Source organism: Neomonachus schauinslandi, chromosome 15, assembly GCF_002201575.2.
Source record: "Neomonachus schauinslandi chromosome 15, ASM220157v2, whole genome shotgun sequence".
In the NCBI taxonomy this organism is placed as follows: Eukaryota; Metazoa; Chordata; class Mammalia; order Carnivora; family Phocidae; genus Neomonachus; species Neomonachus schauinslandi.
The window spans coordinates 26,186,166-26,203,151 of record NC_058417.1 but is presented as its reverse complement, the minus strand read 5'-3'; the positions used below and the strand labels follow the sequence as shown (position 1 = coordinate 26,203,151).

General features: G+C 37.7%; 1 protein-coding gene across 6 annotated transcripts in view; it reads left to right on the top strand.

Annotated features, from left to right (window-relative positions):
* RPS6KB1 (ribosomal protein S6 kinase B1) overlaps window positions 1-15,682 on the top strand; it is a 37,854-nt gene extending 22,172 nt beyond the window's left edge. For 4 of the 6 annotated variants that reach the window (XM_044921910.1, XM_021703894.2, XM_044921912.1 and 1 more), the window contains 10 exons: window positions 1,781-1,838; window positions 3,284-3,384; window positions 5,341-5,431; window positions 5,617-5,707; window positions 6,201-6,308; window positions 7,026-7,088; window positions 7,476-7,553; window positions 11,282-11,389; window positions 13,612-13,724; window positions 14,668-15,682. In XM_044921910.1, coding sequence (XP_044777845.1) covers window positions 1,781-1,838; window positions 3,284-3,384; window positions 5,341-5,431; window positions 5,617-5,707; window positions 6,201-6,308; window positions 7,026-7,088; window positions 7,476-7,553; window positions 11,282-11,389; window positions 13,612-13,724; window positions 14,668-14,905 — 1,049 coding nt within the window. In that variant the 3' untranslated portion in view covers window positions 14,906-15,682. Of the gene's footprint in view, window positions 1-1,780; window positions 1,839-2,472; window positions 2,682-3,283; window positions 3,385-5,340; window positions 5,432-5,616; window positions 5,708-6,200; window positions 6,309-7,025; window positions 7,089-7,475; window positions 7,554-11,281; window positions 11,390-13,611; window positions 13,725-14,667 lie in introns of those variants that run through there. The other 2 variants (XM_044921911.1, XM_044921913.1) reach the window with 2 other exon arrangements.
* Window positions 15,683-16,986: the final 1,304 nt, after the last annotated feature.

Here is a 16,986-nt window from a genome sequence, read left to right as displayed (position 1 = left end):
GCACTCGGGTAAGATACTATAATTCAAATGAACCATCAAAGCCATTTCTTTCTCAACTCAAATGGAAAACTTATTGAGAGTATTTAAGATATTGAGTATTTTCAAAATTGCATCTCTAAACAGAAGAATTTTTTGGTTGAATGTAGCCTTTTTGATAGACTGTGCAGTTTATGTAGGAAGACATCCACAATTTCCAGGGCTTACTACCTCCTCGAAACTTGTTGCTTCTTACCATTTCTAGATCACAGGTATCTATTTACAGCCAACATATTTGAGTTTTCTGAAAAGCAGGTTTCACAATGGCCTGTAACATGGAACAGAAAGCTGCAGAATTTAGCAACTTTTTTGACTGTTGTTGCTATTTTTTTGGGTAACTTTATTTTGACATGATTTCAGATTTACACAGAAAAGTTGCAGAAATATACAAAGACTTCCCACATACCCTTCACCTAAATTCCCCAAGTGTTACCATTTTACAGGTGTTTTGTTTCATCCTTCTTTTCTCTCCCTCTCTACGTATATGTATACACATGTATGGGTGTGTATATATGTATGTGTATGTATATACATAATTTTTTTCTGGATTGCTTAACAGAGTGTTGCAGACATGATTTCCCATTACCCCTAAATACTTCAGTGTATATTTTCTAAATTCAGTGATAGTATCTTAACTCTACTAAAATTATCAAAACTGGAAATTAACACTGATACAGTAATATCTCTCAGTTTCCTTTAATCTAGAACAGTTCCTCAGTCTTTGTCTTTTGTGACCTTGACATTTTTGAAGAATATAGGCCACTTATTTTGTAGAATGCATCAATTTGGGCTTATGGGATGTTTCCTCGAGATTAGATTCAGGTTATGCATTTGGGGAGGACCATCAAAATGACATTGTGTCCTTCTCTGTCAGATCAGGAGGTACATGATGTTTATATCTTTGTCCCATTACTGTTGATATTTACTTTGATCACACTTATAAGGTGGTGTTGGCCAGTTTTTTCCCTGGTGAAGTTTTCCCTTTGTAATGAATAAGTATCTTGAGATACTTTGGGATTATTGAAATATCTTGTCTCTCATCAAGCTTTCACATACAGTTTTAGCATTCATTGATTCTTGCTTGAAACAATTAACTGTAATGATTGCCAAGTGATTTTTCTTATTCCATCGTGCCTCATTCATTATTTGGCATTCTACTGTAACAAAGAGCTTTCCCTTCTCTCCCATTTTAAAACTTAATTTATTGATCTCTTCATTGATTTACATCATTGTGGGCTCATGGATTCTAAGATTTTTCAGTGGGATATAATTCTTTATTATCATTATTTATTTTGATATTCAAAACAGTGCCATGCTTTTAACAAAGCTGCTGCCGGGTTTCTCTGGATTAAGAGATCTGAAAATATGGAATAAGGGTATTCACTAATTTTAATTTGTAAGGGTGGCTTAATTATATACTAACGTTTTTCTGCTTAGGGTAAAATGTGAGAGAAGTTTTAACCAAGATTATTTTTTTAACCTCAGGTCTGGAATCTATAACTATTTTGAAGTTAAAAAAGTACAAACCTGGAACTCCAAAATACGTATTTCACATAAAAATAAGAACACTACTAAAAATAGAATCCTGAAGACTTAGTTTTAAACCTGTATTTTTTTTTTTTTAACCTGTATTTTTTAGAATCTGTTTTTTATTTTTAAGGGATTGATATCTTTTAACTGTGGTTAGAAAGGGGTTGGAAATGAAGATTGTTTTATTTCTAATATCTTTTCCTTTTCTTTACAGGAGGAGAATTATTTATGCAGTTAGAAAGAGAGGGAATATTTATGGAAGACACAGCCTGGTAAGTGAAATTTTTGTGGTTGCAGGGATTCAGGTAATGATTCATATAATTAAAAGCAAAGTCCTGTTCCCACTGTGGGCAGCCAAATGATTCAATAAATTGTTCTGGAGCCAGTCAGTCACTCAGGACTTCAAGGGGGAGAAGCATCTTTGGGGCGGGGCAGCTTTTGGAGGTCACATCATTCCTTTGCCCCCAGGCCTTGGGTGGAACGCTCTTCACGCCAGTTCCTAACAGAACCATTCTCACTGGGGCTTTCTTTCCTTGAATTGGTAAGCTGCCTGCCTTGGCTGTGGGTGAGTGTGGTTTTCCGGTGAAACTTTATGTCTGGAACAATGGAAAGTATCAGAAATCATCTCCTCTTTTTTTTTAGACTTTCCAGTTCCCAAGGTGCAGTCTTAGGGAGGTGATAAGCCGGCACACATCATCTGTGGATTGATTCTATGGCCAGGATGGGATCTACCCTTATATTTCTTAAGATGGCATCTGCTTCAAATTAAAAATATATACATCCTTTTGTGAGATGACAGTATTGGGTAACAATAAATCAGTTTATCCTACACATTAATTGAATAGAAAACACTTATATGTTTTTTCTACCTTAATTACCAAACTGCATTCCATTGTTTAATTTCAGGCCTTTTCTAACACAGAAGCTGCATTTAAGAGCCTTAGGGATGAAGTACCCTTTTTTGGAGGAGGCTCTCTGAGCCGTGTTGGAGGCTGTATTTGTGGTCCTGCTGGCTGTGAAACTGCCTCAGTCCTCTAGGACACACCCTCTCCATCCTGGAGTAATCTGCAGGATTGCAACATTGTTATGCAGCCAGTATTGCAGTGCCTTGTGCTTTTCGAATCCAGACAGGGTTGACTCAGCCCTTTATTCTTTTGAGGTAGATAAATTTGAGTGTCACACAGTTTATAGTTGTGGGCTGGCTGGCAAGAGGGAGGGCAGATACTGTGGGCATGAACTGTATATAATTATGCAGCTATATTAAGGGATGAGCGGGCTTCTAAGGGTCAGGTTATTTATAAGGTATCTTTTGAAACTAAGACTTGCTGTCTGAGAATAACAAAGTTCCTACGTCCTATGGGATTTTAAAATTGGGGGTGGGTGGGAGTAATTTGCTCCGATCTGAATGACTATTGGCCTAATTCCTACACAGAACAAAAACCAGTGACAGTTTGGCATATTCTGGACTTCTTTGCAATTAGCAGTATGTTCTAATGATGAAATAAAACATTTTATAGTTTCACTAAATAAGTGAAACATAAATGTCACCATGCCTTTTGGCAGCATCCTATGCCATCTCTTTCCCCCATCCCCACCCCCATCCCCACTAATTTGGTCTTTGGTGCATGTCTATTTCTTTCAAGGAATTTTGCTCCATACATAAACTGCTTTGAGTATATTACTCTTTTTAATTTTATTAAATCACTTTTGTTTCCAGCTTTTACTTGGCAGAAATCTCCATGGCTTTGGGGCATTTACATCAAAAGGGGATCATCTACAGAGACCTGAAGCCGGAGAATATCATGCTTAATCACCAAGGTGGAGATATACCGTAAACAATTCTATAGTAAATAATCATCTTAAAATCCTCCCACACAAGTCATGGTCATTTACAAAGCCCCATAGTCATGTATCTATTATTATACATTCCTCCCTCAGAATTTATGGCATCATAATACTTGCTGAGATTTAGGTATTTAGATATTTGTGATTGATGAGATTAGAGGGAGTTAGGAATAACTGGCCACTCAACTGTGTTTTTCAGTTTAGTCCGTGCTCTCTATAGCTTGTCGTTCTTTTGAAATCTTTACATAACATGTGGTGAGTCAAAAGCCAGTCCAAACCTTAATTTTGGTTTCTTCCTTAAATTGGAAAGATCTTAACCCTATAAATTGAGTTTTCCTTAATGATAAAAATACATAAATATTAGAAGCAATGCTTTTTATTTATTTTTTAAAAAGATTTTATTTATTTATTTGACAGAGAGAGACACAGTGAGAGAGGGAACACAAGCATGGGGAGTGGGACAAGGAGAAGCAGGTTTCCTGCTGAGCAGGGAGCCCGATGCAGGGCTCGATCCCAGGACCCTGGGATCATGACCTGAGCCGAAGGCAGACGCTTAACAACCGAGCCACCCAGGCGCCCCAGAATTAATACTTTTTATGATAAATTTCATTAATGCTGTAAAAAAAGGATCAGAATTGAACCAAAATATTTGATGTAGCCTTGGAAAGAAAATGTTTAGTAGGCATCAGTTTATTCTTACTGTTTGTAAAAACAAACATAAATATCAGAAAGGCTAATATTCTCTACAGGTGTAGGTAGAGCAAATTGAGTCTTGATTACAAGTGCATGTTGCTGTAGACAGTTTGATTTATGCAAGAGTAATTTGGGCTAGGTAGACTTCACAGCTCACTCATACCCCAAAGGAGCAACCAGCCAACCAGGCTATCAGGGTGCTGGTAGCAGTTGCTGATCCTTCGATGTCTACAAAATGATACAATAGGTGGTTAAGGGTTTTAAATTCTTGGACAGGAAATGATGTGGACAACTGACACTAGTATGAATATGTTTCATATTGTGCTTTTCTTTCTCTTTTTTTTTTTTAAAGAGAAATGCTCTACTTAACCAAGTACATCATTGTGAATCTATGTATCTCTCTCCCTCCCAGTTCTGCTCCCATCCCCCCAAACCTGGATTCTGATTCTGAATTTTAAGGCAAAGGATAGAATAGGGAAATGACTAGTTAACTTCTTTGATCCATAAGCTTGAGTGTGTCAGGTGGCTCTGTGAAAATAAAGGTCATATTTTTTTCTGTGTCAGAGTAAAGTACACATTTACATTTGTATCAATAGGCCATTGCCTTTTCTTTTCTCTGAAATAAACCTGGAATAGTAGGGTCCCTGGGGTGGTTGAACCACTGGATAACAGTTCAGTAATGTTCTTTGTGTAAGGTGGTGAGTTTTTCACTTTCTGGATTAGAGATGACAGTCCCATGCCATAGCAATTTCATTTCTTTTTCTGAACTGGCAGTATTGGCAGAATAAGCTAACTTGTTATAGTGACTTTCTGAGACTATTTAAAAAACTGTCCAGTCACAGTTCACTGTGGTAAAAAGTTATATATTTGAAATACAGTGTCAGACCTTTAAAAGGTGCAGCATATCTTTATTAGGGTTTGTGTACTTAACCAGACTTTCAAAAATTTTTCTTGAAAGGGCTTGTTTTCTCAGGATGGTAGAGCTAGAGCCTTGGACAAGCTGTTTTACTTTTTTTCTCTATTTTCCTTTTATATTACATCATTGGCAAAAAATGACTATTAGCTTTAAAAAGTTAGCATCCCATTTTATGGATGGCACCTTACTAGTTGTATCTTCAAAAAATATTTAAGGCAGAAAAAGTTAAATGGAAGGATAGATTATTGTCTTGTATGATACATTCAAACACTGCACATGCTTAGAGTTCTCAGAATAACTGCTGTGATCTTTCATTGTAGGTCATGTGAAACTAACAGACTTTGGACTATGCAAAGAATCTATTCATGATGGAACAGTCACACACACATTTTGTGGAACAATAGAATACATGTGAGCTGCATGTTGAAAGAAATAAAACTGGTTTGGGGGAGTAATAGCTAACTTTTACCTGGTTTAATAGTGTGCTATATATTTTCTATAGCATCATTTGGCTCCATATGTTGTTTTTAAAACTTCTAATTCAGATGATATGCAAATGGGTGAATTTTTTAGGCATATTATTTTTCTCATTGTAGGGCCCCTGAAATCTTGATGAGAAGTGGCCACAATCGTGCTGTGGATTGGTGGAGTTTGGGAGCATTAATGTATGACATGCTGACTGGAGCAGTAGGTGCACAGTTAAAAGCTGCATGTATTATGGTCTGTGCTGAGTAGTTATTAAATCATTATGGCAAGAGACCTTTCCTGCGCTTTTTAAAATGTTACTGATGGAGTTATTTAAAAAAAAATTAACCCTAATAAAGCTTTATTGGTAGTAGAATGGGCCCCTATACTTTTCAAAACATTTTTGTTTAAATGATCTGTCGTGTCAGTCCTGTGAAAGAGATATAAAATAGATTACTGCCCTTATTTTATAAAAGGAGAAAGTAAAGCATAAAATCACATGGCTAACCTATTATAACATAAAGTTAATAGTGGAAACCCAGTTTCTTCTGAGATGTTGCTGTTTCTTCTGTCCCATTGCTTAAAAACTATAGATCTTTAGCAGTCAGCCCATATCACAGCATACATTTCTGATTTCTACGTATAGCTGACTAATTCAGAAAATGGATAATTTTATTTTTTATATGCTAATTTTTCTCACTCTCTCTATTCCTAGCCCCCGTTCACTGGGGAGAATAGAAAGAAAACAATTGACAAAATCCTCAAATGTAAACTCAATTTGCCTCCCTACCTCACACAAGAAGCCAGAGATCTGCTTAAAAAGGTAGGACACGAAACGATGACCCTTAACTACTGGGATCTAAATAGATAGAATTGAACATACATTTTGAATAAAGAATCATACACATATATTAAACAAAAAAGCCTACAGTTTTTGCAGGTAAAGTACAAATTTGTTTAAAGATTTTCTTTCCTTGGGGTGCCTGGGTGGCTGGCCTTTGGCTCAGGCCATGATCACAGGGTCCTGAGATCAAGCCCCGCATTGGGCTCCCTGCTCAGCAGGAGTCTGCTTCTCCCTCTCCCTCTGCCCCTTACCCCCTGCCCCACCAGCTTATGTGTGCTTTCTCTCTCTCTGCTCTCTCTCAAATAATTAAAAAAAAAGATTTTTCCGGGCACCTGGGTGGCTCAGTTGGTTAAGCGACTGCCTTCGGCTCAGGTCATGATCCTGGAGTCCCGGGATCGAGTCCCGCATCGGGCTCCCTGCTCAGCGGGGGGTCTGCTTCTCCCTCTCCCACTCCCCGTTTGTGTTCCCTCTCTCGCTGTGTCTTTCTCTGTCAAATAAATAAATAAAATCTTTAAAAAAAAAAAAAGAAAAAAGATTTTTCCTTTTTATTCCCAAACAATATTTAGTAGTAATTAATAAAGCCTATTTTCTCAAAATAGAGAAGCAATATAGACAAGCAAATTCTGTAAATAAAAAATAATCAATTTGGCTAAGGTTCATAAATGTTTTGTTTTGTTTTGTTTTCCCTCCCTAAAGCTGCTGAAAAGAAATGCTGCTTCTCGGCTTGGAGCTGGCCCTGGGGATGCTGGAGAAGTTCAAGTAGGGATTGGCCTTTTTGGTGGTTTGAGGGGAAGATAGTGCTAATTCTTTGTATTTGTGAGGATTGTATGGAGTTGTTTAAAGTTTATTTTGTGGGGCATCTGGGTGGCTCAGTTGGTTAAGTATCCGACTCTTGGTTTTGGCTCAGGTCATGATCTCAGGGTCTTGGGATCGAGCCCTGTGTTGGGTCAGCTTGAGAGATTCTCCCTCTCCCTTCCCCTCTGCCCCTCCCCCCACTCATGTTCATGCTCTCTTTCTTAAATAAATAAAATCTAAAAAATAAATAGTATAGTTTATTTTGTGATTTGTAACTTCAAACAAACAGTTAATTTGTCAATCCAATGAAGTCTATTTGCCTTGACTTTGCTTCCTGTTCTTTTTTCCTAGGCTCATCCATTCTTCAGGCATATTAACTGGGAAGAACTGCTAGCTCGGAAGGTGGAGCCCCCCTTTAAACCTCTGTTGGTATGTATACATGAAACCATATAACTTGAAGGACCTGGTACTTACTTAGAATAAAATCTCAGAGCATTCAGAAACGTTATGTTTATATTAACAATTCAGAAAACTTTGGTTTATGTTCTCTTCAGAATCTTTATTCTGTACAGTCTTTTCAAGGACTACTGCCAGCAGCAATTGATGAGTATATTAACTATTTTTAAGTTGGTTGCCTAAGACAACTAAATATTTCAAGTAGTTAGAACTTTTTTGCTTTGTTTGCTTAATTCAACCGTATTTTATTTTTATGGAGTATAATCTTTTACTCTATTTTTTTATTTTTAACTTTTTTAAAGTTTTATTTATTTAAGTAATCTCTGTATCCCACATGGGGTTCAAAATCATGACCCTGAGATCAAGAGTCACATGCTCAGGGTACCTGGGTGGCTCAGTGAGTTAAGCATCTGCCTTCGGCTCGGGTCATGATCCTAGGGTCTCTCTCTCCCTGCTCAGTGGGGAGCCTAATTCTACCTCTGCCCGCTGCTTGCACTCTCTTTATCTCTCTCTCAAGTAAGCACATAAAATCTTTAAAAAAAAAAAAAAGTCACATGCTCCTCTGACTAAGCCAGCCAGGTGCCCTTAATTTAATTAAATTTTTTTTTTTTTTAAGATTTTTTATTTATTTGACAGAGAGGGACAGTGAGAGAGGGAACACAAGCAGGGGGAGTGGGAGAGGGAGAAGCAGGCTTCCCACTGAGGAGGATCCCAGACGTGGGGCTCAATCCAAGACCCTGGGATCACGACCTGAGCAGAAGGCAGACACTTAACAACTGAGCCACCCAGGCACCCCTCTTTTCTTTTTTTTAAAGATTTTATTTATTTATTTGGCAGAGGGAGCAACAGAGGGAGAGGGAGAAGCAGGCTCTCCGCCGAGCAGGGGGCCTGATGTGGGGCTCGATCCCAGGACCCTGGGATCATGACCTGAGCTGAAGGCAGACACTTAACCGACTGAGCCACCTAGGTGCCCCTTATTTTTTATTATTTCTAAATTGAAGTTTAGTTGACATATAATATAATATATAACATGTATTATATGTTGACATATAATATATATGTCATATATATAGTTGACATATAATAATATATAAGTTTCAGGTATATAGCATAGTGATTTAACAGTTATATACATAACATAATGCTCACCAGGGTAAGTGTGGTTACCCTCTGATTCAACCCTGTTTTGAATTTGATTTTCTGGGAATTTTTTTCTTTAAAATATAGTATAAATGTGTATTAGTTTGCTAGGGTTGCTGTAACAAAGTACCACAAACTAGGTGGCTTACACAGCAGAAGTTTATTGTATTACAGTTCTGGAGACTAGATGTCCAAGATAATGTATTGACAGGCTTGGTTCATTATGAAGGCTGTGAGAGCCTTCTGTTCCACTTTGTGCGTCTCTCCTAGCTTCTGGTGGCTTGCTAGCACTCTTTGGCATTCCTTGGCTTGTAGGCACATTACCTGATCTCTGCCTTTATGTTTGCATAACAATGTGTTTATGAGTACATGAGTTAGTGTGTTAGTTCTTGTCTTTCTTCCACCTCAGAATTTGAGAAAATATAGTTTATTTTTCTATTTCTTGGAATGAAGGTGGAGGAGGAGGAAGATAATGATGATGATAATTTGGTTCTGGAGCACAAGGTGACTTGCTTTAAAATTTTCGCATATATAATTGTAAGGAGGATAATTAACCCTTCTGTACCAATGGTCCCGCTTGTCAGGTCATCTTGTTTAAACATAAACAGAACTGCTAGCTATCATCACAACTAAAAAGCTGACAATTTCCCCAGTTTCTTTTGTTTTCTTTTCCTCCCTGTTGGTTTCTTTTAATAAGAATTCAGTCAAGGTCTATACAGTTTGGTTATTGTATCTCTTAGGTCTCTTTCCAACCCCCTCTCGATTCCTCTCCTGAGTATTTACTGAAGAAACTGGACTATATGTCCTATAGGGTTTCTAACTTTGATTTTGCTGATTTTAACCCCATAGTGTCATTGACCATATTCATCTGTTCCCTGTATTTCCAAAAACTAGTATTTAGATTTAAATACTTAATCTGCTTCAGATTAAACTTTTGATGTTGTATATTTTAGTCAGGAGGCATAATGTGTATTTGTATTTTTTTTAGTGATGTTGTGATCATTGCCAACATTAGTGATGCTTAGGTATGGTCAATTTGGCAAGGTTTGGAGATAAGTTGTCATAACTTGGGGAGGGGATGTTACTGGTTTGCAGTGGGTCGAGGCCAGAGATGCTGCTAAACATCCTCTTTTACATAGGACAGACCCCTACAACAAGAATTATCAAGCCCAAAATGTCAGTAGTGCTGAGATTCAGAAACTCTGGCCTAGTTTCAGGATTTCAGTGGGGGTTTGCAAAATTGTCTTATTCTAATACTATTATTGATTCCTCATTAGTGAATTTTTCCCTAAAGAGAAACCTACATTGTTCATACAGGAAAGGCAGGATGAATGTTTGTTTCTTTCCCATTTTTCAAAATAATAAATTAGTTCTTTAACATCTTCCAAAATTGACCAGTTCTTTGATTTTTTTTTTCAGTATAATTATGAACTTACGCCTTTTGGGGCGCCTGGGTGGCTCAGTCGTTAAGTGTCTGCCTTCGGCTCAGGTCATGATCCCAGGGTCCTGGGATCAAGCCCCGCATCGGGCTCCCTGCTCAGCGGGAGGCCTGCTTCTCCCTCTCCCACTCCCCCTGCTTGTGTTCCCTCTCTGTCTCTCTCTCTGTCAAATCAATAAATAAAATCTTAAAAAAAAAAATTATGAACTTATGCCTTTTAATATATTTGTGTTTCAGTCCATTGCAGTAATTTTTACTGATGCTTAGTTTTTATCATCTTTTGACACTGGGTTCCTTAGCTCTTTTGACATGACCACAAAGTCTGATGTTGCCAGAGAGAAGGAATTAAACAGATGTGGTGGTTAGATTTAGGTGATGTTTTTCATAAGAAAATGTACTCATGCAGTGTAGAATATCATTTTTGCTCCTTGAGAAATCTGTAGTAGGATGAAATAAGCTATGGGAAGAAGCTTTAGAGCATTTTACAAATGTGTTTTGTGTTCTGTTTCAGTAGTTTTTCAGGTTTATTATAAACCTGCAGTGGCCAGCTGAGCAAATTATATCTAATAGGGAATTTAGCCAGTGGACTAGGCGCCCTGAAGCTTTGTAAGTGGGGAAGATTGACATTCAAATTTTTTTTGACAGATTTTTTTTTTTTAAAATGATGTGCGTGTACTAAAATCTACTTTAATAAATGCTTAAAAATTGAAGATGTAATTTGACCTTTGAAACTTTCCACCTGGGGGCACCTGGGTGGCTCAGTCGGTTAAGCGTCTGCCTTCAGCTCAGGTCATGAGCTTGAAGTCCTGGGATTGAGCCCTGCGTCGTGCTCTCTGCTCAGCAGGGTGTCGGCTTCTCCCTCTCCCTCTGCCCCTCCCCACCATTTGTGCTCTCTCTAGCTCTCTCTTTCAAATAAATAAAACCTTAAAAAAGAAAGAAACTTTCCACCAATTTATTTCCAATTTATTTTTCAGTCTGTGCCTGCTAAAACTATTCTGATATTTTATTACAATCAAACCCTATGGAGAGTTCTAGCTAGAGCCTTCTCTAATATAAGTCATGCATTTGATTGATACGTATAATATAGACTATTCATCGTTTTCTAATTTTGTTTTTCGCAAAGCAATCTGAAGAGGATGTGAGTCAGTTTGATTCAAAGTTTACACGTCAGACACCTGTTGACAGCCCAGATGACTCAACTCTCAGTGAAAGTGCCAACCAGGTCTTTCTGGTAAGTGAAAGAATTTCCATGTAGCCATGAGAAATTTAAGTATTGGGATGGACCCTTCTCAATAAGAAAATTCAATTTGTTTGCTTTGCAGTTGATGTAGATAACCTGGGATGCTATTTTTTATTAAGTTAATTTACAACTTGCTAAGTTAGAAAATTGATTCCCATAATCCAGTATTCCATTTCAGCAGTTAGAGTGGGACTGTCTGATTCTTTGGAGTATATGATTCCCTTTTTAGATGGGCCACTGACTTAAAATGTTTGGCTCAGTATCTCAATTGGAAGTCACACCGTTACGGGGCGCCTGGGTGGCTCAGTCGTTAAGCGTCTGCCTTCGGCTCAGGTCATGATCCCAGGGTCCTGGGATCGAGCCCCGCATCGGGCTCCCTGCTCGGCGGGAAGCCTGCTTCTCCCTCTCCCACTCCCCCTGCTTGTGTTCCCTCTCTCGCTGTGTCTCTCTCTGTCAAATAAATAAATAAAATCTTTAAAAAAAAAAAAAAAAAAAGGAAGTCACACCGTTACAACAGTAGAAGAGCTCACTGTAACTGTTCTATTCCTGGAATAGCTACAGATTTTTGGTACATTTAGTGTAACTTTGTAGGGGATTTTTAACCTGTTAATTATGAATATTTGACATCAAAATATATTGGTTCATATGTAATAGTAAATTATTTGTAGAAGTATCTGTGTTGATTTGTACCTTGTCGCCTCAGAAAAGCAAAGCTTTTAGATTTTTAGATTTTTTACTTTTATTTTTATTTTATTCAATTAATTTATTTATTTTTAAGATTTTATTTATTCATCTGAGAGAGAGAGAGAGACACAGAGAGAGCATGAGCAGGGGAGAGAGGCAGAGGCAGAGGGAGAAGCAGACTCCCAGCCGAGCCGGGAGCCTGACGTGGGGCCTGATCCCAGCACCCTGAGATCACGACCCGAGTTGAAGGCAGATGCTTAACCATCCGAGCCACCCAGGCACCCCAGATTTTTAGATTTTTTAGATTTTTTTTTTTAGAGCTTTTAGATTTTGATCAACAAAAACCTCATTTTATATCATTTCCTTTGTTACATAAAGTGAATCTCTTAATTTTTTATGTTTAAGATTTTTTATTTATTTATATGACAGAGAGAGAGAGAGCACAAGCAGGTGGAGTAGCAGGGAGAGGGAGAAGCAGGTTCCCTGCTGAGCAAGGAGCCCAATGCGGGGCTCGATCCTAGGACCCTGGGATCATGACCTGAGCTGAAGGCAGTTGCTTAACCAACTAAGCCACCCAGGTACCCCTCTTAAAAACTAATAAAAAACAGTAACATCCCACTTACCTGGAGACTGTGGTCAGAGCAACTTCAGTTCAATAATTATTTAAATTCCTATCACAGAATTAAAGGAAATTGAAAGATGATTAAGGCACAGCCTGGCCCTCTTGGTAGTTAGAGCTTTAGCCCACTGGACTATGTGGGGAAATGGTTTCTGAAGCATATGCGCTATAGAATTGCACCTCACTTGTTCGGACTTCACCCAGAGGCTTATTGAGTCTTCTTACTATAACTCAAAATGCCTATTCATAGGTGACTAGAATAATAAATGGAAGGGAAGTTAGGTGGAGGACTGATTGTTAAAGGGATAAACATTTACAGCAAGAGAAATGACACCTGGTAGTCTGATAGCAAGGTCCAAGAAAGAACTAAACCTAATAAAACTGCATAATTGCCTGTTATAATTGAGGGTTTTCACAATGTTGACCCTTATACATCAAGAAAATACCAAATCTATCCAATCATTGTTATAAAACCAGAGAGATCACACGTGCCGAGTTAGAGAATTCTATTTTTACTTTGGCCTAATAATGAGAAACTGTTTGGGGTGTGATAATCTTAGTTGCTCATGGGCATGTGGGCTAGAAACACTAGAATTTTCTTTGCATTCATCTTGGTATTTAATATCTTAATGTGAAGCCTACATTTTCCTATTTTGTTTTTCTTTCAACAAAGTAGAATATTGTTTACTGGCATATGGGACTCAATAGAATTCTGCCTTCCTGAGGTCTTTGCCTCAAGAAATGGCTGGAAAGAAGCTAACAGGTGTGAAATGAGACTGGGGAAATGGGAGGACCCAGAGTGGTGATTTTAGGTGTGCACTGTTGTTTTGGTGTGTCAGAGACTGAAACCACATTTTCTTAATGTATATGACAAAACGCCATTCTGGAGTCTACAATTACTATCTTTCAGGGTTTTACATATGTGGCTCCATCTGTACTTGAAAGTGTGAAAGAAAAATTTTCCTTTGAACCAAAAATCCGATCACCTCGAAGATTTATTGGCAGCCCACGAACACCTGTCAGGTATTCAGACTTTGTTATTCTCACATCTTTTTTATTTTTTTTAACCTGGAAGAGTATGCTTAAGAAATTTATGCCACGTTACATAAATGAAAGCTCTGTCATATTCTCTGTGGTTGACATAAGCACAGCATCTACGTCTTGTATTATATGCTATATAGTTTACCTTCCCTCCTGTGAAAGTAAGCTGCTGCATTGGCAAATGTCGTCTTTACCCATTCATTCAACATTTATTGTATACCAGGGGCTGTGTTACATGATGGGGATACATGATTAACATAGGAATTATCCTTGTCCTGATGAAGCTTACAATTTAGTGAGAAGAGAGTTAAAATAACCAAAGAAGGAAATATAAGAATTATGTAATCACAAGTAATGTCAAGTTACTATATGAAGAAAAAAAGTGCGGTGGTAGCTAAGAATAACAGGGCGGCTCGTATTCATGGTGGTCAGAGAAAGGCCTCCCTGGTGAAGTAACATCTAGGAATGAAGAGAAAACGCCACCCATACAAAAAATAAAAGTATAGGATGTTACAGGTAGAGCAACAGCCCATGCAAAAGCCCTAAGCCCTAAGGGAGGAAAAACTTGGTCTTGGAAATGAAAGGTCAATGTTCCTGCTGTGTGGTGAGTGACGAAGAGAAAGGTTTGGAGAAGTATTTTATCTTAAATGCAATGGGAAGCTATTTTAAGTTGGGGGAGTAAAATGATTTAAAAAAAAAAGTATCACTGAGGGTTTTACAGAGGCAGGTATAGAGGTAAAGACACCAGTTAGGAAACTCTAGCAGTTAGTCTAGGGGAGCAATGGCCTTTGTACTAATTCACACAAAAATAAAATTAAATAAAAATAAATGTCACATTACCCCACTCCCTTGAAATTTAAGGGAAATATTTCTTGTTGAGATAATCCTTGAGATAAATGAATGATAGCTCTTCCTTGTCTTAAAGCCCAGTCAAATTTTCTCCTGGGGATTTCTGGGGAAGAGGTGCTTCAGCCAGCACGGCAAATCCTCAGACACCTGTGGAATATCCAATGGAAACAAGTGGAGTAGAGCAGATGGATGTGACGATGAGTGGGGAAGCTTCAGCACCACTTCCAATACGACAGCCGAACTCCGGGCCATACAAAAAACAAGCTTTTCCCATGATCTCCAAACGACCAGAGCACCTACGTATGAATCTATGACAGAGCAAAGATTTTAATGAATTTAAGGCAAAAAAGGTGGGGAAGGGATGTGTGAGCATCCTGTAAGGTGAAACAAGAAGACTCAAAATGACAGTCTTGAAGAGTCAGTGTCATTACATTTGAACACTTTGGACAGAGGAAAAATAAACATGGATTTTAAAAAATCAATCAATGGTGCAAAAAAAAAAAAACAAAATAGTATTGTGGAACTCTTAGGCACATCAATTAATTGATTCCTAGCGACATCTTCTCAACCTTATCAAGGATTTTCATGGCTCGAACTGACAGTATTAAGGGTAGGATGTTGCTTCTGAATCACTGTTGAGTTCTGATTGTGTCGAAGAAGGGTTATCCTTTCATTAGGCAAAGTATGAAATTGCCTGTAATACTTGCAACTAAGGACAAATTAGCATGCAAGCTTGTTCAAACTTTTTCCAGCAACATGGAATCAAAGACAAAAGAAACTTAACAATTGATGTTTTACGTGCAAACAACCTGAATCTTTTTTTTATATAAATATATATTTTTCAAATAGATTTTTGATTCAGCTCATTATGGAAAACATCCCAACTTTAAAATGCAAAATTATTGGTTGGTGTGAAGAAAGCCAGACAACTTCTGTTTCTTCTCTTGGTGAAATAATAAAAATGCAAATGAATCATTGTTAACCACAGCTGTGGCTCGTTTGAGGGATTGGGGTGGACTTGGGGTTTATTTTCAGTAACCCAGCTGCAATACCTGTCTGTAATACTAGAAAAAAAAATCTATTTAATCATTTCTACTTGCAGTACTGCTATGTGCTAAGCTTAACTGGAAGCTTTGGAATGGGCATAAATTGTATGTCCTACATTTCATCCTTGTCCTGGGCCTGCATTGCACTGGAAAAATATCGCCACCTGTTCTTATACCAGTATTTGGTTCAAGATGCCAAATATTTTCAGCCCATGGCTGAAGAAGGATGAAAAAGAGTCAGGATAAAATGCATACTGAGGGCAGTAAAGTGAGGAAGAGAGGGAGATCCAGGGGAAGAGGGTGTTGTCATGTTCCACTCTCTGTGTCTAATCTCTTTACAGCAAATTGGTAAGATTTTTAAGTTTTACTTTTAACTGTTTTTGCTGTCTACCTTCCTTACATTTTTTTTTCCTCAACAGTTTTAAAAGGGAAAAAAAAAGTATTTTTTTCTCCTATACTGGGGCTACATTTTTTGATTGTAAAAATATTTGATGGCCTTTTGATGAATGTCTTCCACAGTGAATAAGAAAACTTAGTGGCTTAATTTAGGAAATATGTTAACAAGACACTATGTTTTTGAAATTGTAACAAAATCGACATAAGTGATATACAGGTACAAAGAATAAAAATAAAGGTAACTTTACCTTTCTTAAATACTTCCTGCCTTAAAGAGAGCATTTCCATGACTTTAGCTGGTGAAAGGGTTTAATATCTGCAGAGCTTTATAAAAATACATTTCAGTGCATACTGGTATATAATAGATGATCATGCAGTTGCAGTTGAGTGTTAACCACCTCTTTTTGTTTTTTATAATGTCTTCAGTCTGAGTGTGCAAAGTCAGTTTGTAATATTTTGCAACCCTACAATTTTTTAAAATAGATGCTGCTTGCTATGTTCTTCAGACCTTTTTGAGCCATAGGATCCAAGCCATAAGATTCTTTATGCATGTTGAATTCAGTCAGAAAAGAGTAAAGCTTTGCTTATTTAAATGGCAATTCGAGTGAGGTAAGATGAAATCCTATGACATTAGGCAAAATAGAACCATGAAGAATGATTGGAAATACACCTTTTCAATTGTGGCAATAAATGAAAGAATTGGTAACAGTTCATCTGTGGACAGAAAGCCTTTTTTTTTTTTAATCACTTCCTCTAGACCCCCTCCTCCCTCATTGCAGCAGCCTACTGAGAACTTTGTAACTGTAGCTAGTAAATTAGAAGCTACAGTAATGAAAAGGGCAGAAATTGTACTTAGAGTGCAGATCTTTGTTCTCTGACAATTTATAATGTCTGAAAAAACAGAACCCAAAAGCTGTGGTGATACGTACAGGCTTTATTTCAGACTATAAATG